Source organism: Trachypithecus francoisi, unplaced genomic scaffold (assembly GCF_009764315.1).
Source record: "Trachypithecus francoisi isolate TF-2019V2 unplaced genomic scaffold, Tfra_2.0 Lachesis_group2, whole genome shotgun sequence".
Classification (NCBI taxonomy): domain Eukaryota; kingdom Metazoa; phylum Chordata; class Mammalia; order Primates; family Cercopithecidae; genus Trachypithecus; species Trachypithecus francoisi.
Genome location: NW_022681465.1, coordinates 28,059,912 through 28,084,800, shown reverse-complemented (window position 1 = coordinate 28,084,800; position 24,889 = coordinate 28,059,912). Strand labels below are relative to the sequence as shown.

The 24,889-nt window shown below is 37.4% G+C and overlaps 1 protein-coding gene across 2 annotated transcripts in view; it reads right to left on the bottom strand.

Annotated features, from left to right (window-relative positions):
• The window catches only part of FBXL17 (F-box and leucine rich repeat protein 17), a 550,690-nt gene that overhangs the window by 326,885 nt on the left and 198,916 nt on the right, over positions 1-24,889 (bottom strand). For both annotated transcript variants that reach the window (XM_033178969.1, XM_033178970.1), the window contains one exon: positions 8,681-8,811. In XM_033178969.1, the coding sequence (XP_033034860.1) occupies positions 8,681-8,811 (131 nt within the window). The remainder of the gene's footprint in view (positions 1-8,680; positions 8,812-24,889) is intronic.

Sequence of the window (24,889 nt, the reverse complement as noted above, 5' to 3'; positions counted from 1 at the left end):
ATACCTATTCAAAATTTATTAGTGAAATTCTTTTTCAGACCAACTATGAGTCATGTGTAATGCAAAACACAAAAAAATGGGCAAAATTTTCTACTTTTCCTCAAGAAATATCATAAGAAATGAAAACTATTTACAAATGGAGTTGACTGGAAAAATTACTTTTTACAGAAAATAAGCTGTTTTTTAAAATATCCACAATTCGATATTTGCAATAAAATATTCAAACATGTCACCCTTCAGATATCCCATAGGGAAAAGCAAAGGTACCATTCTAACCACGTTCAGAATGATCAACTGTGTCTGATGTCTGAGGTCGGACGACCATTTAATTTATCATTTAAAGCAAGATATTTTGGAACTTAGGAACAGCAGCAGCACAAATACTAAACCTGACAGGATGCCAAAACAACAGGCATGGGTTGGAACTATCCTGGGCAAATCAGGATATATGGTCACTCTAGGTCTGAAGCAGAATAAGGACATGGAACATAGTATGCCCTTCATGGTAGGAGCTTCGACTCAAGACCACAAAAATGGGTTCCAGTCTTGGTTCCCCTAGTTGTGAACTATTCAACGTGTCTGAGCCTTAATTCCTTTGTTTGAAAATGGGGATAATTCCTTCCTCAAGGTTGTTGTAGAGATTACATAAAACAATGTGTATAAACAGAACAGTGTCTGGAACAGACAGTAATTAAGTAGTAACTATTTTTAGCCATTGCTATTGTCCTTGCTCCAGGAAAAAAAAAAAAAAAAAAAACAGAGAGATAAGAAAATGTATATATACATTCTTAACTCAGTAGCAGTACATGGCCAATCATGATTTTAGAAAGAAGATCTAATGGACAGAACAGAGAAGGCATGGTTTTGTTTTTTTTTTTTTTTTTTTGAGATGGGTCTTCCTGTCACCCAGACTGGAGAGCAGTGGCACGATCACAGCTCACCTCAACCTCTGCCTCCCAGTCTCAAGCAATCCTCCCAGTCTCAAGCAATCCTCCCAGTCTGGAGCTATCCTCTCAGCTCAGCCTCCTCAGTAGCTGGGTCTACAGGCATGTGCCATTATGCCTGGCTAATTTTTAATTTTTTTTTTACAGAGATGGGGTTTCACCATGTTGCCCAGGCTGGTCTCGAACTCCTGAGCTGAAGTAATCCACCCTCCTTGGCCTCCTAAAGTGCTGAGATGACAAGAGGTGAGCCATCACACCTGGCCTCATGATTTTTTAAAGTTAGTTTGGAAGCCCGGAATAATAGTTACTCCAATACCAAACTACCCTTCTAGGGATGGTCTTACACATAATTGTGAGTATGTGAATAAAAAAGATAGTGTCAAAAATATGCTAACCTCAAACTAACGTCACTAGTTTAGAAAGACTCCATGCTGTTTCTATAATCCTCTCAGAACTCATAAAGAATATTTCATTATTCTTTTTGCAAAACTACAAACAATGTCATAGAACATACACAAAATTATTCAGTAGATTACAAAAAATAAGCTAAAATTCAGTTTTATTAAAGCTTCACCTAACCAGCCCAGACACATTATTAGGCACCAAAAGTATGCAGACAGATTGCTCTGCATTCTATAGAGGCAGGGCAGTGCTGCTATAAATACCACCACCAAGCAGCTTCAACAGTCAACATGATTTTGGCCACCTCTTTATTTTCAAGTTTTCAGGCTTTTATGATAGAAAATGGCTCAAACTTCACACTCAATACTCCAAGGTGAAAAGTATTTCTCTCCTCCATACCACTTAACTTTAATAGAAAACAAAATAGTCTCAAACTCAAATTCAACTCTGCCTGCTGGATTTAATGGATAGGTTTGTTCCCCTTGGGCAATCTTTAAACCTCAGTCTCTAGGAGAATTAAGTAATATTAGGGGATTGAAATGAAATAAAATTCTAAGTCCACTGTGACATGACATTCACAGGAAGATGGTAGATTATCTACCCAGTCCTTGAACACTTATAAATACAATATATAGCATATGTTCACAAAACAATTCTTGGAAATAAAACACAATGGGCACTCAGCAAATATTTTATATCACCAACACCTGCTCAAATCCTCTCTGAACTTTATTTCTAAATATCACCGCTTTTTATTGAATCAACGGAAATTTGAAAGAAGAAACAGAATAAACACCCAGAGAAGATCAGGGGAGTTAGAAAAATCTTTATATAAAGCTTCATTGAGTTTTACATGAGCCAAGGTGCTGTCAGTCTCACTGAAAGGGGTGGTGGAGTAATCTGTCACTCTACAACTTTCACCTCAGTACACCTAAAAAAACAAAAGAGGACTTTTTCTATACAAAAATAAAAAAAGAGAGAGAATAGTATTACGATTTTTCTTAATATTGAAAACAAAGGAATCACAAATCAAACACTAAACATTGCCAATGAATCATTTTAAAATAAGCAACTTCACATCATAGGTTTGGAGTTTGAGGGACTTTTTAATAAACTAGTCCAACCCTCCTTATAATTCAGGAAACTCCTTTACAGCACTCTGAACACTAACAAAGAGTACACTCTCTATTTTGGAAGGCAGTCGATGAAAATCAAAGTTTTAACTTATTTTAAACTGCATTCTGTCTCTGTCTATAACTTCCACCTGTTGACTAACATTCCGGTGCCTGTAACAGTAAATAACCAATTTAGTAGACTAATGAGCTATCAGTTTTTTAATATATTTTACCAGACTCCATTTAAAAAGAACCATATGATTTAAATATGAAATATCTAAAATTCTCTACATCTCAATTTTAAGGAAGGATAATTCAGTTTGGTGGGAAGAGTGGATAAATGGAAAGGGGGCCAAAGAGAACAGTCTGTTCCTCATCCTGAAAAGAATGTTGACATGAGAAAATGTGGGCATAGTATTATTGGGTCCACAACTTTTCCAAAAGAAAGCCTGAATTCGGAATATTTATGTGAACTATCCCAATTTTTAAAGTGTTGGCAACTAATTCAAAATTTTTAAATACTGTATATGCCAAACAAAACAGCTTTGTGGACTAGACTCAGCTGTGGACCAGAAGTTTGCAACTTCAAATGGCCTTATTAAAAAGTTATATTTAAAGAGAAATATCTAGCTGGGGGCAGTGGTTCACACCTGTAACCCCAGCATTTTGGGGGCCAACCAAGGTGGGCAGATAACTTGAGGTCAGGAGTTCTAGACCAGCCTGCCCAACATGGTGAAACTCTGTCTCTACTAACAACACAAAAATTAGCCCCGCATGGTGGTGAATGCCTGTAAACCCAGTTACTTGGGAGGGTGAGGCAGGAGAAGCACTTGAACCCGGGAGGCAGAAGTTGCAGTGGGCTGAGATTGTGCCACTGCAGCCTGGGCAACAGAGCATGACTGACTTTAAAAAAAAAAAAAAAAGAGAGAGAGAGAGAGAAATAGCTATAGGTACTATTTTAACCCCTAGCATATACAAAATAAAATAGCAATATTTTGTTTTATTTTTTACTTGAAAGAAACTGGGTAACAGTCTAAGATTTAAAATTCTCCAAATTTTAGAGTGTGCACTGATGCAATAGCTTCCCTTACATAAATACAAGATTCACACAGCAAATCATGGCAATTTAACTGATATTAACAACAACTCTGGCCTTTGTTATGCTTTGTGACTTTAGCTACTATATGTTAGATAATCTTATTTGTCTTGTATTATTTTTCTATATTGTTCACCTAATTCATGAGCAAGCATGGTCAACTGTCAAAGAAAGGCTCATATGTTTGAGAATGGGGATATAAAACGTAAGATTAAACTAAGTTCATTTTCCCAACCAATGTTAAAAATTGAAAATGGGGAGATAACATCTTTGATAGTTTAAAAACTGAAAACAGCTTTTGTACAGATCTATTAAAATCAGTTAGATTTTATTTAATTCTTATTAACAAAAAAGAATAAAAGAACCATTGTAAGTATATTGCTATAACAATGCTCAGACCAGTTTTTTACACATCAGCTGTTACACCCAAAACATGCTGCTTTTGGACTCTGTGTCAGACATATAAAAATATTGTAGACCAAACTGGATGTGAAATAATAAAGACTGACATAAATACAAAAAAAATTCAATAAACTTAGAATCAGGGAGTGGAGGAGACATAATAACCAGATGTTTAATTTAAATCACTGATAGAAATAGTCAGTGTCCTCTTTTCATAAAACACTTGGAAGTTATTTGTATTCAAAAGCAATGGTAAATGTCAAATGACTACTAGACCATCCTTCTGAATACAAGAAAATATCATGCTGTTTAACTCTCTAAACACAAAAAGTGCTTTTAGAAAAACAAAGATAAAGAGCAGCATGTCTTAGTCACAGAGATCAATTCGAGGACCAGAAAATGCTAACAGACACCGTAAGCATAACAGTAAAGTCTTTCAATTACTACACATTTAAAATTTTGAACTTAAAAAAAGTTCACAGATAAGAACTATTAAAACCTAGGATAAATGTTATACATAAAGGACTGTGACAAGTATTGAAATTTATCTTAATGTGAGAAATCCTGTATTAAAACTAGCACAACATTCAGGATAAATTCTTATAATAGGTATTGTATGTAAATTAATATCTAAAAGTTCCATTATACTTTCAATATGAAAGAAAATAATGAACTTAGTTAAAAAATTAAGAATTTTATATATAAATGTCAATTGCATGTGAATCCCAGCTATGACACAGAAAATTGACTGATTAGCCATTCACTTTTCTTGTTTGTCCTCACTTAGTTTTTACTGCAACGATGATGGAAAAATACATCCACTGAAAAGCCAAAGAAAGTCAAAGAAATAATCTAAATTTAATAGAAATAGTATGACCTTCCCCTGAACAAAAGACGTTGAAGAGATTAAATGAGAACATGTGTGAAGTGCCTATCAATTACCTGGGTAATAAAGGTTACTTTCGTCCCCTCAATCCTTACAAGGCTCACTATTATCATTATGTCTTATGTCACCTAAAGAGAGTGACCTTTGAGAACAGCAGGAACTCAGTGCCCCACAGTCTGAGACACAGTACCATGTATTTAGTAGGGGGCTAATAAATGCTTTCTGATTTACTGGAGGATAACAATAATGAACGCATGTAAAACAGAATTAATTGATAGGCTAAACGCATTAGTGCATTCCAGTGCCCTCTATATGGAAGGTTACTAACCCATCTCAGCTAAGTGCTGAAATTATAATTAAGTCTGATGGGAAGTTCTAGATTTATACCAATATAATTACAAATATTACTTAGCTTAGTAATATAGTATGGCAAGAACAATGAGATGAGTAATTTAGATGATACTGTAAAGTGGGTTTTAATGTTTGAAACTTCTATTACAGTATACAGGATAAGTGCAAGTAGTGTAATTAAAACCTAAAAGAGCCTGATCTTTGAAACTCTACTGCTCAACCTCATTAAAATGCATGTTTTCTCAATTAATCCAAACTTTTCCATTAAAAACATAAAAATACACTTTCATTCCTTGCAAATAAATCTCTACAATACATATATTCAGGATCAAACACCAAATAACCATTACAGTTAAGTAGGAAAAAAATGACTAAAATAGCACAAGGTTTGAGTACATGAAGCCTAACAAAGGGAAGGGAAGGCAAAGTGAGAGCTCTGGACATTTTCATTTGTAAATTACCCAGCTACAATAAAATAAGCATTTAAAGAACTAGAAGATTAGAAATCCACTCTCCCATCTTTATTTAAATGATACAAACCTAAGCAAAATATTTACTTACATAACTCATAAAACCATGTATATACTGTATCTTATTTATCAATTATAGTAGTCTCCCATTAAATGACTCTTCTACTCATGTCCTGTACACAAAAAATTGTTGTGAGATATAATCATCTTATTGCAGAAACAGTTTTCTACTTTTTTTTTTTTTTTTTTTGAGACAGAGTTTCGCTCTTGTGGCCCAGGCTGGAGTACAACGGCGTGATCTTGGCTCACTGCAACCTCCGCCTTCTGGTTCAAGTGATTCTCCTACCTTAAGTCTCCAGAGTAGCTGGGATTACAGGCACGCGGCACCATACCCAGCTAATTTTTGTATTTTTTAGTAGAGACAGGGTTTCACCATGTCAGCCAGGATGGTCTCAATCTCTTGACCTCATGATCCGCCTGCCTCGGCCTCCCAAAGTGCTGGGATTACAGGCGTGAGCCACCACGCCTGACTCAGTTTTCTACCTTTAATTCAATGCATTACCAAGAAATTTATGGTAATACATTGAACTAATGTTAGATATTTAAAACCACAAGATAATATTTATGTACTTTATTATGAGTTATGAATAACTTTTTAAAAATTACTTTAAATTGTCTATATAGGATGTTGATTATAGAGAAGAATTTCACTTTGTACACTTTCTTTTCAGGAAAGTTAATTTATTTGAATTTTCTTTTTCTTAAATGTTTTAATTTCAGTAACTTTAGGGGCACAAGTAGTTTTAGTTACATGGATGAATTCTGTAGTGGTGAGGTATAGGATTTTAGTGTGCCCATCACCTGAATAGTGTACATTGTACCCAATAGGCTGTTTTTATCCCTCACCCCCTCTGAGCCTCCTCACTTGGAGCTCCCATGTCTATTGTAACACTCTACATGCCTTTGTGTACCCACAGTTCAACGCCCACTTATAAGTGAGAACACATAGTATTTGGTTTTTGATTCCTGAGTTACTTTACTTAGAATAATGACCTTCATTCAGTTCCATTTTCTTTAGAAGATGATATATTTCATATGGTGAGTATTATTCAAAAACAAGAGAGAAGTTTTATAAATGGTGATCACATACCCATTCTAGAGGAGTACATTTTTCAAGAAAAATTTTACTAAGAAAGAGTGAAGTCAAGGCTATCACATAAAGAGTAATGCAGGGTAATTTAAGAAAATGTTACTAGAATTTACCAAAATTGGGGAAAATGTAGTCTACATGGTTTTATTTTAAGGTATAAAAGGAAATTAAAAGAGGAGAGGCCAGACATGGTAGCTTATAGCTTGTGCCTATAATCCCAGCACTTTGGGAGGTTGAGGTGAGGGGGGATCAATTAAGGCCAGTAGTTTGACACCAGCCAGGCCAACAGAAACCCCATCTCTACTAAAAATACAAAACTTAGTTGGACGTGGTGGTGCACACTTATAATCCCAGCTACTCGGGTGGCTAAGGCAAGAGAATCCCTCAAACCCAGGAGGTGGAGGTAACAGTGAGTGGAGAACATGCCACTGACTGCACTCCAGCCTGGGTAACAGAGCAAGATTCGGTTTCAACAACAACAACAACAAAAAAAAAAAAAAAGGAGGGGGGGAAATTTCTTAAATTTAAAGCATTATCTGACACAAACAAATTATTTCTCCTATTTTTAAAAGAATATTTAAGTCTAAATAGGCTCTAATTTTAGCTGAAATAATGCTTTCTATTTTGAAAGGAAAATATTTTCGGAAACTTATCTTTTTAAAACAAATCTTGGAAACTTACTGGGCAAGATTCCTCTCATGCTCATATTTACAAATCCACCTAATCAGTAGTGCTAGCACTGCTCTGCAGTTGTTTTCATTATAATAGTCTACTTCTAAGGGTTTTCCTGTATCTCTCTCTTCCTTCCTGCATTATTTCAAAGAAAAATGGGTTAATCATTATTCATAAGAAAAAAACTTCTGATTCTATACTGTATATTAAGCTATTCATCACATGACTTCAATTTCTGAAACAAATTACATATACATACTGAGAACAAAATGTCATCCTTAGGTGCTCATATGGTTTGGATTTGTGTTCCCACCCAAATCTCCTGTCAAATTGTAACCCCAATGTTGGAGGAAGGGCCTGTTGGGAGGTGACTGGATCATGGGGGTAGATTTACCCCTTGCTGTTCTCCTGATAGTGAGTGAGTTCTCACAATAACTGGATGTCTAAAAATGTGTAGTACCTCCCACGTCACTCTCTTCCTTCCTTTTCCAGCCATGTAAGATGTGCCTGCTTTTTACCATGCTTGTAAGTTTCCTGAGGTTTCTCCAGCCATACTTCCTGTACAGCCTGCAGAACTGTGAATTATACCTCTTATCTTTATAAATTACCCAGTCTAAGGTAGTTCTTTATGGCAATGCTAGAATGGGCTAATAAAGGCATAGTGGTGTATGCCTGTAGTCCTAGCTACTTGGGAGGCTGAGGCAGAAGGATTGCTTGAGCCCAGGAATTGCACCTGGGAAACACAGTGAGACTCCATCTCTGAAAAAACGATATCACCTTTAAGAAAGGGTTTAAATGTTAATGCTTCAGATGGTTTCTCCAAATCATAAAATCAACCACAAATGTTGTAAAAATGTTAAAGGGACAAATAACATATCATTACAAACTTACAAGTGTGGCAAGAAGCAGGCACTTCTTAGATGGATAACAAAGAAAAAATTCAACAGCCTACTATTGTTACAATTGTTGAGGCAAATATTTGTATGAAAGCACCTAAAAACTTTGCTGCACTCACAAGCAATAGATGCATTAAAAGTATAGATCTAGATGGTTTTCAAAACTGAAACATAACAATTTGAAAAGACACAGTTGCATTCAATTTCAGTTAAAGACATGCCTTGTTATAACAATAATTAGTATTTGCTAAATGTTTTCCTCTAGAAAAGCATTTTTAACATGTTACAAAGGTTACCTGTCATTTATGATCCAGTTCAGACAGAGATTGAGAGAGCTAAGATTTTTGCACCTCTTGACAATTTCCATCACGGTTTCATTATCCAGTTCAGTGATATGACGTAGGTCCAAGCTGGAAAGATTTCTTAGCTAATGAGATAAATAAAATGAAAGATGAAAAAGGTAAATGCTACATTCACTCTCAAAACTTACAAATGTAGTTTATTACAAGGTAGAGTATCATTGTAAAATATTTAAAATAGATGATAGCCTAGAATCTTTTAATTAAAGATATTGTATATGTAATATTTTATACAGCAAATTAAGCATGAGTGTATAGAAATCTATGGTGAGTATCTGAATGACAACAAACATTAACAGAAAGTAGATTTGGCCAGGTGCAGTGGCTCACATCTGTTATTCCAGCACTTTGGGAAGCTGAGGCAGGTGGATCACGAGGTCAGGAGATTAAGACCATCTTGACCAATACGGTGAAACCCTATCTCTACTAAAATACAAAAAATTAGTTGGGCATGTTGGTGCATTCCTGTAATCCCAGCTACTTGGAAGGCTGAGGCAGGGGAATTGCTTGAACCTGGGAGGCAGAGGTTGCAGTAAGCTGAAATCGCGCCACTGCGCTTCAGCCCAGTGACAGAGCAAGACTCCGTCTCAAAAAAAGAAAAAAGAATGAAAGAAAGAAAGATTTTACTCAAGTATCCTAAAAATCAAGTTACCAATCTATTGTCTAATAGGCAAGCAAGGTATTGAATATATTACATTAAGTACCTACAATTTGATAAGATTATTCTAACATTGTTCAATTTCAGATATTACCTTCATAATTATAATGCCATTTCTGTATATATGTATTTTTATTTTTTAAAGACGAAATATGACTAAATGGTTAATTCGGAGATCGCCTGGTTTTGTGTTATCAATGTACTCCAAACTGTACGATTATGGGTATGTGTTTCATCAGAAAACCATAGAAAATGTGGCTTAAGAAGCAAACATTTCTCCAGGTTCCACCTTCTCCATGTCTTCATTTTCTATTTCTTTAAGTTTCTTGTCTTCCCCTGATGTTTGGCCTCTAAAGCAAATTAATGACAATATTTACATAAAGGTGGTAGGATCTTAATTATCCTCTTCAAATAACTACCTTTTCAAATATTAAGCTATTTTTGCTTAATACTATGCAAAACTTAATCTGGAGACATATGATAGACCAAATAACACAAATATCCCTCCCACCAAAGATATCTATGCTCTAATATGTTACCTTATAAGGCAAAGGGGATTTTGCAGATGTGATTAAAGGTATGGATCTTGAGATGGGGAGACTATCCCAGGTTATCTGAGTAGGCCCAATGTAATCACTGGAGACCCTTATAAGCACAGGCTCACTCAGAGAAAGCCAGAGATGTAATGGAAGATACAGGAGATGTTCCACTCATGAAAGGGATTCAAGATACCTTTACTAACTTCAAATATTGAGGAAAGGGCCAGAAGCTAAGGAATATGGGCAGCTTTAGAGTTGGAAACAGCCCTCAGCTGACTGCCAGAAAGAAATAAGGATCTCAGACTTAGAACCTTAAGGAATTTAATTCTGCCAAAAAACCTGTAAGAGTGAGCAAGAAAATAGATGCTCCCTTCAGAAACACAGCTGACATCCTGAATTTACCCTGGTGAGACCTGTGTCAGACAGGCTTCTAACTTACAGAATCGTGAAAGAATAAACGGGTGCTGTTTTAAGTTGCTAAGTGTGTGAGAATTTAAGTCAGTTCAGCTTAAACCCCAAGAGAAGAGCAGACACTTGAATCTCCACTGAAAATGTTCTGTATTTCTGCTGTCTGATATAGTAATCACTGATCACTTGTACCTATTGAGCACCTAAAATGTGACCAGTGTGACAGGGGACCTGAACTTTTAATTTTATTTAATTTTAAATAATTTGCATTGAATTTTTATATCTGCATGTGGCTAATGGCTACAGTGTTGGACAGGACGGCTCAAAAGAATGGTCGTTGGAAAGGTAGGAGGTAAACCTGCCAGGCAGTACTCACACTCTCTTTCCACCTCAGCTCCCAATCGGAGAAGCTACACAGAGAGAGTTCACAGAGTCACTACTCAATGCTGTCTGAAGCATGCTGCCCAACTATGGAGATAGAGATAGCTGCGACATGTAAAACACAAAAAGGTCCACAACAGCAGGTAAATTCTTTCTAATTGAGACAGCAAGTGTATGTACCAGCTTCTTCTAAGGGCTAGGTTGTAGGCATTAGTAAAGGCAGAGCTTCAGGAAAAGCTCTCTGCAATTGGCTTATCAGGTAAGACGTCCAAGGAAGTCACGTCCAGTCCAGTATGGGACTTAGCAAAATGATGCTCCAGAACAGAGGCAGGACAAGCAAAGAAGAAATGGGTTCTCCAAAGTTCCTATTCAATAACAACACATTAAGGATTTCAGCAACATCAGAACATAATTGGTACTTGGCAACCAAAGCACACAGGAATGGACTCGTTAAAACAGACCTTTCTGGCTGTCTCAGTAGCTTCAGGCAACTGATCAGTCAGAACCTTGGTCAACTCCCTCAGTTTCCCCTTCCTCAGGGTTCGCCTTACTAAAATAATTATAATCAATATTAAGCCCAGGGCTCAAAGGTGAGCTGTTTGGGCTGCAAACATAGCCCCTGATTCCTATGTCTTATCTCTCATTGTAGCTAACTTTTTTTTAAGTATCTAAAAGTACAAGAAGAAGAGAGACAAATAAAATACAAAATAAATAGCAAAATAAGTTTCTATAACTTTTCTGACCTCACTAGAATTCACCTAAGGGAATAAAGGGCTGATATGAATGCTCTTTGCTATGCGTTCCTCCTTCCCAACACGTGATCTGCATGTGGTGGGCACAGAAATTGAAATCACCCACAGTCTTGGCTGTGCTCGGAGCAAAATGGAAGGCCAACATCTTTTATGAACAGGAGACACCAGAAGGATAGATGGCAATGTACATTTATCAACTCACTAGTTCTGTGTGTCAGGAGACCAGACATGGCTTAGCTGTGTCCTCTGCCTAGGGTTTCTCAAGGCAATCAAGATCTCAACTGGGGCTGTATTTCTTTCTAGAGCTCAAGTCCTCTTACAAGCTCATGTAGTTGCTGGAAGAATTCATGGGATGGGATGGGATGGGATGGGATAGGATGGCAATAAAATGAAAGAAACAATGGTAATGCCAAAATGCACAAGTCTCAGACTCAGTGTTTTTTTGTTGTTATTTTTCATGAGAGGAAGGAAAATAATAGCCTGAAAGCAGCTATGGAAAGCAAAGAGCATCCTGCCCTCACCTCCTGACCCTAGAGAAATACACTGAGAAAATGTGGTAGGCAAAATTCTAAGATGCTCCCAATGGCCTATGCTCTATAGTAATCCCTGCCTCCTTTAGTGTGGACAGGACCCACGATTAGGATGGAAATTCTCCTTATAAAGCAAAGACATTTGGCAGCTGTAATTACGGTTCCTGATTAGTTGACACTGAATGAATCAAAAGGGAAAGTATCCTAGGTGGGCCTCACATAATCAATTAAGTCCTTACAAAGGGTCTAGAGGTGAGAGAAATTATCCTGCTTGGCCTTGAAGAACTAAGCAACTGTGTTGTGAAAAGGACTGTGAGAGGCTTCTGAGGATTGGCCACTGGCTGAGGGCCAGCAAGAAAATGAGGATGTTAGTTCTACAACCATGAGGAACTGAATTATTCCAGCAACTACATGAGCTTATAAGAACACTTGAGCTCTAGAAAGAAATACAGCTCCAGTTGACATCTTGATTGCCTTGTTAAACCATAGGCAGAGGACATAGCTAAGCTATGTCTGTCTGGTCTCCTGACCCACAGAACTAGTGAAATGATAAATGCACATTGTTTTAAGCTGCTAAACTTGTAGTAATTTGTTGCGTATCAGTAGAAAACAAATACAGGAGGGCTGTGGGGAGGTTGTATTGCTGAAGAAAAGTCAGGCTTCACTCAAGACAAGGGGAATATCCTTGCCCACTTTAAATGCTGAGGCTCTCTGTCCTTCTTCAGACACTTAATGCTCCCAAAAGCACAGAGTGAGAGGCTTAGTCCATTCAGCCTTCTCCTCTAGGTTCGTCTTCAGCTTCCAAGAAAATACTTCCTAGAAAACAGTCAGTTATGATGTGGACACTCTTGTCAGAAGAAAGAGAAATAGAGAGAGACAGAGAGGCCGAGACAGAGACAGAGACAGAGAAAGATACCTAGAAAGTGGGGAGGTCTTCCTTTCTTAAACCGACCCTTACTCATGGGAAGATGGGTTTGATGGAAACACTTTATGGAAATATTTGCACAGCTTCTGGCCTTTACTCAATTCATAATTGTCAATAGTTATGTACTTCCATATATATCTTAACACAGGTTAACTGTCTTTTCATGTTCCCTAAAGTTTTATTTTTCACAAGATTTTGCATTAGGGCTAGAGAGGTGGATAAAATGGTTTCACTAGTCAAGTTTTCTTGTTTTTGATTGAGCAAAGATGAATTTGTATGTGTCAAGGATTTGAGTCACTGTTAAATTTGATAATCCTCATATTACTGTTCCCCACGCTTCTATTTTCTACCTAAAAATCACCATTTTTTAAAATCACATTGTCTTTACAGCTAACTTTCTTTATAGGGCATTTTTGATCCCCACACCCAAAAAGTTTTTATAACTGTTGGAAATACACTGTTCCAGTAACATGTAAAAAGAACCAGACAGCCCCTGAGAACTGCAGATGCTAGGCAGCTTTCTGGGCTCATGTGCTGATAGCAGCCCCATGTTGGTATCACCGGAAAATAAGAAATAAACTACATTAAATGGACCTATAGGAAGGACTGCCTGAAAATACTTTGACATATGACTCTTAAACCTATAAACATTAAGGATTAATTTTGCTATTTGTAACTACATGCATATGTGAACTACTGAATAGAACCATACTAAACACACATATAGCATGACTTTATTTTCCCAATTTATCTTTTACCATAGTTTCTAGGAAGATTCAAAGTCACAAAAATTTTATCCAGCTACATAAGTATCTCCTACACATGCATATTCGGGGTTCTAGCACAGCTTCTGATATGGAGTTTCTATGTGAATTCTTACCTATCTCTTGGCTTCCTTCATTGTAATGCATCTCTTCATCACAACAGTTTGAATGTACTTAATGCCACTAAACTGTACATTTTAAACGGTTAAAATAGTATATTTTACGTTACATACATTTTACCACAATAAAAAAAATTCACATATCAACAACAAGATGGTGACAGCATACAATAAAAGTTGTATAGAGAAGAAAATATAAAGCTGCTTGTACCAGTTAACTTATCAAATTGCAGATACTGGATAGAGAGATGTTGGCAAATCTAACCTATTTTATAGACTTGTGAAAATCCAAAAATTTCTAAACTTTGAGTTCTATTTGACTCTCGAACTTTTAGAAAGCTTGCATCCAGGCCTACTCCTCACAGTAAGGTAGACCAGATGATGGATGACACTGGGCTACTTGTGACTCTTACTGCCCTGCATGTACTGTCCATAAATAAAACATTTCTCACTCTTCCAGTGGAGCACAAATGTATCCATGAAGAAACAGGTTTACTTGAGCTCTTACGCTCCAAGCTTCTACAGGGATCTTAAAGACTATTTTACTCTTGTTTTCTCATGAGCTGACAGTCACTACATTCACATGGCCTTCCCCATAACCACTTTGGCCAACTCAATTTGAAATATGACAGTATCCAAAGGCAGTTCCAAGAGACTAATCCCCAGTAACCAGCATCATTACAAGACACAAAACTAGCACTTCTATGAGATGTGGTATTTGTATTCAAAACTCCACAAACAGTTCTGTCAAATTCATCACATTTCTTTCTTCACTATGGGAATTTCATAAAGGTGCCCTCCAGTGTTTCATGAAAAGCTACCTAAAATAATCCTTCATAGCCTCAAACAGATAATTACATTTAGGAAACTGACATTTTAATTAAACTTACTTTCCTTATAATTCACTGGTAGTTGTGAGTTATACAAATCACAGAGGATTTGAATAAGCAAAGCCTTACAATCAAGATCTAAATGTTTCACTCCAATTTTTAAATATTTAGCAAGGTATTTTAACAGAAACACAAGTCAGAATGTAGAATATGGGAAATCATCTTTCAGTTTAATACTGCTTTTTTTAGAAAACAACGTGACATCTAATTAATTCATGTTAAAGATTAAAATTAGTCAATGATTGGTATGGCCATGTATGTATTTAAATATAAAATGAGACACTAAAATGTTACCTAGGAAACATAGGCTTGGTGGATTATAGAAAGACCTCAAATGGTCAGGAGTTCAAGACCAGCCTGACCAATGTGGTGAAACCCCGCCTCTACTGAAAATACAAAAATTAGCTGGGCATGGTGGCATGTGCCTGTAGTGTCAGATACTCAGGAGGCAGAGGCAGGTGAATCGCTTGAACCCGGGAGGCAGAGGTTACACTGAGCCGAGATCAGACCATTGCACTCCGGCCTGGGTGACAGAGGTTACACTGAGCCGAGATCAGACCATTGCACTCTGGTCTGGGTGACAGAGCGAGACTCTGTCAGGAAGGTGAAGGGAAGGGAAGGAAAGGGAAGGGGAGGGGAGGGGAGGGGAGGGGAGGGGGAGGGGAGGGGAGGGGAGGGGAGGGGAGGGGAGGGGAGGGGGGAGGGGAGGGGGAAGGGGAGGGGAGGGGGAAGGGGAGGGGAGGGGGAAGGGGAGGGGAGGGGGAAGGGGAGGGGGAAGGGGAGGGGGAGGGGAGGGGGAAGGGGAGGGGGAAGGGGAGGGGAGGGGGAAGGGGAGGGGAGGGGAGGGGGAAGGGGAGGGGGAAGGGGAGGGGGAAGGGGGGGAAGGGGAGGGGGAGGGGGAAGGGGAGGGGGAAGGGGATGGGGAAGGGGAGGGGAGGGGGGGAGGGAAGGGAAGGGAAAAGAAAAGACCTCAAATGTCTTCCAAATTTTCTTAAGGCCCTACAAAAGTTAAAAATGAAACAAAACCCTCGATTGTAAAGATTGACTGAAGTGGATGAACTAACAAAAGAGGACTCACAGTACCTTAGCAAAGGCAGCATGGATGTTCTATCACTTCAGGACTCAGACCTTGAGAAGGTCTGATATCTACACTTAGAGAGGGACTTGGTTGGACAAGGGAGGGAACAAGGCATATACCTTCTACTCATTAACTAGGCTGGAACCTCAGCTAGTGTATTAAAATGTAATAAAAATCTAAATAAGCCACATTTAGGACATTAGATAAATCCTTCCCAGCGTCTGAGCATAGAACTGAAAGGCTCTAGATAGCCTTAAAGCTTCACAGAGACAACAACAATTTCTAGTACTAACTATGAAAACTGGACTTCCAGGGTCTTGGAATTAATAGTAGCTACGATCTTAATTCTCAGGCAACTTCTGTATGTATTCTCTTTCACCCACTGCCTTCTTAATCACACTGGGCTTTCGTTTCTTTGCATTATTTTCAAGTCCAAGGTCTGTTTGGTTTTGCCATTCTTCTACTAGATCTGACGTTATTCTCCATTTTATTCATTCTGTTTTGTTTTCTGGGACATTTTACGGCCCCGCTTCTCATCAAAGCTGTCCCTTCTAACTCCTTTTTCTCATATCACTGGCCAGATTGATCTTCTTGAAATAATTTCGATCAAATCTCCCACCTTCTCCAAAGCCTTTAGGAAACAAAAATATTTCTGTTGCAAGGAGGAATCCCAGAGCTTCCCTATCAAGGACCTTCACTGTCCATCCCTACCATTCCCTGAAATCCGTTAAGCCAACTCGAACCTCTTTCCCCAGAGTTTGAGAAGTTGTTCTCACTATGCTAGGTGAACTGTACTTATTATTTTAAAACTGCTCTCACTTCACTTATTTTACTCTGATAACTTAGACATATCTGTTCTTCTCTCCCTTCTTCTTATTCCACTACCTGGTTCAAATCTCATCCTCTTCACAAAGCCTTTTTGATTAATATAGAGAGGAAAAAATAAAGTCTTGGAAACATAATATACTTGCCTTAATGCAAATTATTAACTAGGCAGTTCCCAACATATCTATGCTCTTTAAATGGGGAGTCATTAATTGGCAACAGCTACCAAGGAACCAGGCAACAATCTTTCCTTCCTGCTACAACTACTTAGGAATGCCCTCTTTGACTTCTCTTCACCCTCCCTTACCTGATTCCTTCCTTCTCCCCCTCCAGCCCTTCCTAGGCTGTGCTGCTCAGGATCAATCTCTTGTCACAAACATTTGAAATCTAATCTTAATGCTTAAGCTGGGCCTAATCTGAGTCTCTGAGGTAGTAGTTGTGGTGACTCTTTATTCATTCATTCCCATTCATTTAAATGTTTCCTGAGCACCTGGCTCTAACCTTGGCTCCCAGTTAGGATAACCAGGGAACATAAAAAAGAAGACTGACGGCCAGGCCCCATACTTAGCGATTTTGATTTAATTTTCTTGGAACAGGGTGAGCCATGAGTATTTCTGAAAAAGACAGCCAGTTGATCTCAGCCTGGACTGGTAGCCACTTCTCTGGTGCAGCGCAATTGATATTTAAAAATCCAGTTACTGGGCCAGGCGCGGTGGCTCACACCTGTAATCTCAGCACTTTGGGAGACCGAAGTGGGCAGATCACGAGGTCAGGAGATCGAGACCATCCTGGTTAACATGGTGAAACCCCGTCTCTACTAAAAATACAAAATAATTAGCCATGCTGGTGGGCACCTGTAGTCCCAGCTACTCAGGAGGCTGAGGCAGAAGAATGGCATGAACCTGGGAGGCAGAGCTTGCAGTGAGCCGAGATAGCACCACTGCACTCCAGCCTGGGCAACAGAGTGAGACTCTGTCTCAAAAAAAAAAAAAAAATCCAGTTACTGAAAGTACAAAAATAATTTGTAAAGCTTAGTCTGTTTAATCACTCAAAAAATGCAAAAGGTATTATTCATGTAGTCAGTAACTATTGATTAAGCAGCTATTGTGTACCAGGAACTTTCTCTAGCTGATAAAAATACAGCAGCAAACAAAAAAGCAAAAATCTCAGTCCATAGAATGGTTATATTCCTAGTTGGGGGGTTGCAGGGGGCAATAAATAAAATAAACAAATATGTTAAAAGGTATTAAGTACTATAGAGAAAAATAAAGCAAGACAAGCTGGATAGAGAAGAGAGAGAGAGGGAAGATGGGTATAATTTTAAACAGGCAGTCAACGATGATCTTACTGAAAAGATGATATTTGCGCAAAGATTTAAAGGAAGTGAAGGAGCAAACAAAACCAGGCTGATATCTGGGGCAAGAATTAGGACAGTGCAAAGGCCCTGAGATAGAAACTGGCCCAGGGCTTTGGAACATGAATAAGGAGCTAGTGGTGCTGCAGCAGAGTGAATGGAATGAAAACTAACAGGAGACATGGTCAAAGAGGAGAGCTAAGAAGGACAGATAGCACAGGGTCTTGTGGGTCCTGTAAGGATTTTAGCTTTTGCTCTGAGAAATTTGGGGAACCTCTGGAGGGTTTTGAACAGCAGTGGACCATGTTCCAATTTAGTTCTGAAATGATCACCCTAGCTTCTGTGTTGAATTCAGAACATAGATCCAAGGGTGGAAGCAGAGAGAAGCTATATTGAATTAATCCAGTCAAGAGTTATCAGTGACTTGGACCACTGCGACAGCAGTTGGAGATGGTATGAAGTGATTTTGGCCATACAGTATTTGAAAGTAGAATCAACAGAAATTTTTTGACAAATATCTTATGGGGCATGAGAGAAAAAGAGGAGTCAAGGACGATTCCAAGAGTTTTGGTTTGAGCAATCAGAAAATACCATTGCAACTAACAAAGACAGTTTGGGGGCAGGCAGAAAAGATAGTTTTCTTTTGAATATGCTATGTTTGAGATGCCTAGATAATCAAGTAGAGATGTCAAATAAATTTAGAAGCCAGTAGCACATAAATGACATTTGCGCCTCTACATTTAATATATAATTGTATTAATTATATATAAATGTGTTAAATTCATTAACTAGGTACAAACAGTAGTCTTACAATTTATAGTGAATAAATTTTGAATTAATTGATTGAATTAATGTGCAGGCATACATTGTCACAGTAACAAAATAGAACACAAAGAGCCTAGCCCAATCCTTTAAAAAAAAAATACATTTATAACAATAGTGTCCCCCAGGCCATCTGAGGCAGTTACAAGGCAGAATTCATTTCCTTAGTCTACAACAGCATAATTCAGCCTTCACAGCCCTCTGTAAAGCTACCTGGGATGCCAGCATTCAGAGCAGGAGACTGCCCTCTGTACACCCACTGATGTTGCTTATTCTTTCACCATGTTGTTAACCAGGCTGCTTTATAATCTGGTCTAATTTAAGTGTATGTTCCTTCCACTAGAGTCAAAAGGAAGCTATTGCAGGTCAGGACCATGTCTTACTCACTTTTGTGTTGCCAGTGCTTAACACAGTATTAGGTGCATTAGACACATTTATTAAATGCTTAGAACTGAATGAGTAAATTTGAAATCAGGATCAAAACTTTAGATATGACTTTATTTATTTAAGTTTCCAGAAATCAGTTCTCCGTTCTCTTAACTCCATCAAATGCAGGATCTGCAGCTCTGAGGCTACATGCTTTTAAAGTTCTTTTATTTGAACATAAAGTTAAGTAATATGTAAACATTAAATAATAAAACACAACCTTCTCATAGCATACAATTAAAGGTCATTTCAGAACAAGAAGCATAATGAGTTCTCTATTTACATATTTGTTCTTAAAATCCAGAACTTTTTTTTTTTAAGAGCCTCTGTAAGTTATCAGTTTGAAGTATGTGGCAGGAATTTTTAGTAGTTCACCAAAATTTTAATCACTGTCTGCTGCTGCAGAAATGTGAGTTTGTTAATTGGATTTCTGCTTCTCAATATACCAATTCAGAATGGATGCTCTGCTCCTCCTCTTTCACTCTGGCAGTCACACAGTCTCTAATTGACTTTTTTTTCTAGGACTTTTCTTTCCACCAAATCTCTTTCTTTCCTCCATATAAGATTTCTAGAGCTCATAACAAACTACAAACAGCACTTAAAGTTAGCAACGCTAAGCAACCTTGTCACTTTTTTACCCAGCAGGAGCTAAGAATGAAAATTTCCCTTCAATTAAAAAATAAAATATTCACACTGCTTCACTCAAAGAAGAAAAGAAATAAAAGCTTAAGTAAACTAAGGGTAAATTAAGTCAAATGTTAATGCAAGCAAGAAGAGACTGCTTCAACTAATTGAACTGGTTGTGTACTTCATTTCCTCATATCAAGTTCAGAGATCTACAAAAAAGGAGACAGTTCACAAAATTTTGAAGCAATTTCAGTCACTTGCACTCATGGATCACACTTCAAAGGGTCAAAAGTTTTCAAAATATATTCCAAATGAAAGTTTTACAATCTTATTTTTTAAAGTAGTGAAATAACTAAAATGCCATTAGCCCAAGACGAAAGCTTACCATATCCAAGCCAAGTGACCTGTACACTGGCCTCTTGATCTTATACTGTCTATTAAAGCAATACCGTCAAATCATTTCACTCATTATTTCTAAATGTGTTAAGCTGAAAAACAAAGGAATGACAGTAATGATTTTTAACTTAATGCATGTTCTGTCATATATTTTTATTTTCTGGCATTCCAAAAATGTTACAGAAATGTTGTGTCTACACTCTCAAATAAAATATCTTTTTTTTCCTGGTTTACAGTATGCAACTGGGACTCACCTTCACATGGAAAATCTCATGGCCTTACACTCTCATTTATTGGTCTCAACTCTAAGTTAATGAAAAATGCCTAAACCTTAATTTCAGAAATCAGTTTTTCCATTCTGTGACCAGCTACTGTTTCAAAGACTGGATGAGAAACTTTCGTCTTTTGAATCAAAAAGCTGTAGTGCACAGGATGATAACCATCAGCTGAGCCACCTGCAATCTTTGAGCCTTTTACACTATCACAAAAAGATTCTCTAATACGTGGAGAAACACCATGAGGCCCCCGTCAACAGGTCCCTATGGCTTCTCTCTGTAGAAGGTTTACTGCATAGACCTAGAACACTCTAAGTCACCCAGGAAGAAACCAAATAATCTAGGCATTCAGCAGCAGCTTTCTCTCCTTCTAATCTTAAGCCATTTTTATGATAAAAAAAATTACAAAATGTATACATAATTCTCCCCCAACCCGTGCTCCAAAGTCTGCAAAGAAAGTCACAAGTCTAATATTAATAATCTAAAAATAAATCAATCAGGTCATCCATTGTAATGAAACAGGAGTCACGGACTATGGTCCTAAAATAAATAATGATGCACGTTTGAAAAAAATAGTATTTCTTCCACAATCTTCAGCATTGTACTTGATTTCACTTTTTAAGGTTATTACCAAAGTGCTCCCAGTCACCTGTGATGGATAGTGAAGGAACGAACACTTCCCAGGTGAGAAAAATCTTAGAAGAGTCAAACATTTTCAAGGGCAGGTACGGATTCATATTCAAAATCCAGGTCAAGAACTCCCCAAACACTGAATCAGATCCCATTTGTTTCACTTAGTTTTACACTGTTCTATAAACAGTTCCAAGAAGCAACAGCATTTGGTCCACCAAGTATTTCAATTTGGAATTAGTAAGTTTTACTTCTTGACTTCTGTAATTACACTCAATTTTATAAGCTGGAAGTGAATGAGCTAAAATTCTAGGTTAATGACTGTGCTACAGGGAGTATATCAGTTATCAGTAAGAAATGGTAATCAGAAAGATCTCTATAAAGTTTTCCTTGATATTAAATAACATGGAATATGAAATTATTAAAGATGATAAAAGTATTTTTTAAATGAGGTGCAAAAATTTATAACTTTGATTTATATATTAAAGCACTACTTTCTGAAACAAGGAAATGTCCATTTGCAAAACTGCTCTCTCAACCAATTTTAACCACCTATGAATTCAAAAGCTTCAGCCAATTGAAATAAAATTAAAAATAACAATATCTAGTGTACATCTAAGGTAGGACTTTAAATATCAACTTATCATTTACCTTAATATTGCATACTTTGGGTCACTTATACCTTCTCACACCAATACAAAAACATTACCAAGATTTTTTAAAATAAATAAACAAGTACAGACAGGATAATATGAATTGTCTTTAAATTGTCAATCAAAACTATCCAAGATACAGTTTCAAATAACTAGTAACCAATAACTCAAATAACTAGTTCACAACAGTTAACGTCTTTAGTCAAATATTTTTCTTTACATTTGCTTCTATAGATTGACATTATAGATTACAGCACTGAGAAAACATTTCAACTCTGTTGTTGCTAGGAGCATGTGTGAAAATGATCTTTCTATAATTAAGCAGCTAGCACTCCCCCCATTCTTGGAATTAATCATGAACTTGTAGCTTTATTATTCTTAACTGTCATGTAACTGCCTGAGCTTACGTTTCTAGCTACGACTTTTCTGGATTCAGGACGGTAGTATAGAGTTAGTGGTAGTCTAAGAAAGAGTCAGGTCTAATTTACATCTAATATTATGTTCAATTCTCTGCTTGCGCTTTGATGCCAATTGTTCCAACATTCTCTTAAAGAAAATAAACATCAGTTTGATTGTCTTAAATGTGATTTCATGTAAGAAACCCAGAATGACACAGAAAGGAAGATGTGTTAGTCAAGGTATAATTAGGAAAACAGAAACTACTGTAAATATGAAATTACACAAAGGAAATTTCATTAAGGGAATTAGTTATTTTGGTGAAGGAGAAGCTAAGAAGACAAACTGGATATGGTAGTGTAAGCCAGAAACTTAGCAACAGCAGGCTGAAGACACTGAAGTTGATCCCTTAGCATCCCAAAGCTGAAGACACAAAAGGAAGAGTCAGTGTTACTGGGACCCACAAGCCACAGTCAGCCAACACAAGTTGGAACTGCAGATCAGTCCAGGGCTGGAACCACGGAGGAGATAGAGATGTTGCCAGAAATGCTACCTGAGTTAGGGAGGGAGAGAGAGAACATTTATTGTAGCTTCTGCCTCCCTGCGGCATTCCTGTCTCCCAATAAATGCAGCCTGCAAAGTGAAACCCCCACAGAATATAGATACAGAAGAGCTTGCTTAGAGACAAAAAAGGTTCTGAGGGCAAGGAGGCCTGGTTCTGAGGGCAAGCAGCATGAAGCAAAAGAAAAGAAGGAGGAAGGCGGGCACAGGTTTCCAGCAATGAAAAGAAGCACAGTCACTAAAACGGGAGTTCTTTATAACAATCCAGAGGCAGAGACGGGCGGATCACGAGGTCAGGAGATCGAGACCATCCTGGCAAACACGGTGAAACCCCGTCTCTACTAAAAATACAAAAAACTAGCCGGGCGAGGTGGTGGGCGCCTGTAGTCCCAGCTACTCGGGAGGCTGAGGCAGGAGAATGGCGTGAACCCGGGAGGCAGAGCTTGCAGTGAGCTGAGATCCGGCCACTGCACTCCAGACTGAGTGACAGAGCGAGACTCGGGCGTCTCAAAAAAAAAAAAAAAAAAAAAAAACCAGAAACATGAATAATTGCCAGAGTATTCCTGTACTTTGCCTGAGAAAACCACAGTGTTGACCACGTTTGTTTTCTTCTTTGAGCCAGATGAAAGCTGCTTTCTCAGGCACAGGAATATTGTTTCACTGTTAAAGATTCAAGATTGATAGTCAACTGCATGTTCAAAAGGGCCTCTGATAAAACACAATAACCAAGTATTTCCTCTAGTGAATATAACAGAGAAAGTTCTACTGGGAAGCTTTTTCTTGGGGAAAAAAAAAAAAATTGATGGCCAATCATCCCACTGGGATACAATCAATTGAACAGAAGTCCACAGTGGGGGAAGCAGCTATGCTCCTGAAGGTTTTGTAAATACACTGTGATCAACAGCTTTTGTGTAAATGCCTGTAATACCTCTGGGCTAGAGAGCAAACATGTGAAGAGCTCAATTGCCTTTAGTCAATGTACTCTATTGGACTCTATTATTGGGCAAGTATTTCGAGAGAAGCGGGAGCTCAAAACCAAACTCTAATCCCAAAATTATTAGAGAAAATAATAAGTAATAAGATGTAGGCCCAAATTCTGCTAAAATATTGAGGTTCCAATCTAAAATTTCACAACACTCTACTGTCTCATAAACAACTAACTTCTAACAATTAGTAACAGGGATTTACTATGAAAATGAATTCCCTATTTTTAAAGAATGAAACTACGATAAAGACACAACATAATTTATCTTGCTTTCAATATCCAGGAGCCCCTTTAGAATCATGGAGAATATTTTCAATCACCACTATAGACTTCACACAACATTAAACAAAATTGCAAATAAAAAGATAATACATAGATTCTTTGGATTAGCTATGATTAACAATTGGTGCAGTGTGAATGTATGCATTGTGTTGAAGCATGCATGTAAATGAATAAACAATATGTACACACACAGGTACTTCCCTGTGGCTGATTGTGGCAGATAAGATCTGCCCAGGTGCAGTAAAAATGGTTCTGAAATAAAATAGTTTAATTATTAAAAACAAAATATAGTTAAGTATTTTATACATGTACAAAGCAATGGCCTATAACTATCAATGTTTCTAATCAATTATGCTTTTTAATTTATTGGATTCTATTTAACCCTGTAATTCTCAATACCTGCTTACTTCAAGTTAATAAATGAAATCTGCTTTTTTTTCTCAGTAGTATATTTTCTCATTAAATTAAATTATTAATTTATTCTCATTAAGCTCCAAACTGGTTTCTCTAATTCAGGCAGTCAGTTCTGCTGATTTAGAAATGGGACCCCTTTCATATTCAGTATCACTCTTTATGTATAAACCACAAGACTAGGGGAAATAGAGTGACACCAATCCTGAAATAAAATTTCTGCCACAAAACACTGTGAATGAATTTGAAAGTAAAAAAACAAAAAAAACAAAAAAAAAAAAGAATGAAAGCAACAGCTCATAATCTCTTTCTTGGATAAAGACTGACCTCATGTGTTAGAGACCAGATAAAATAGAGCTGAAATCCTTTTTACAAGAGTATTTTCAACAAAAACCACAATTTACAAACAAGTATGTGATAAACATTCAAAGAGTGGACTGAGGATAATATAAGCAAAGC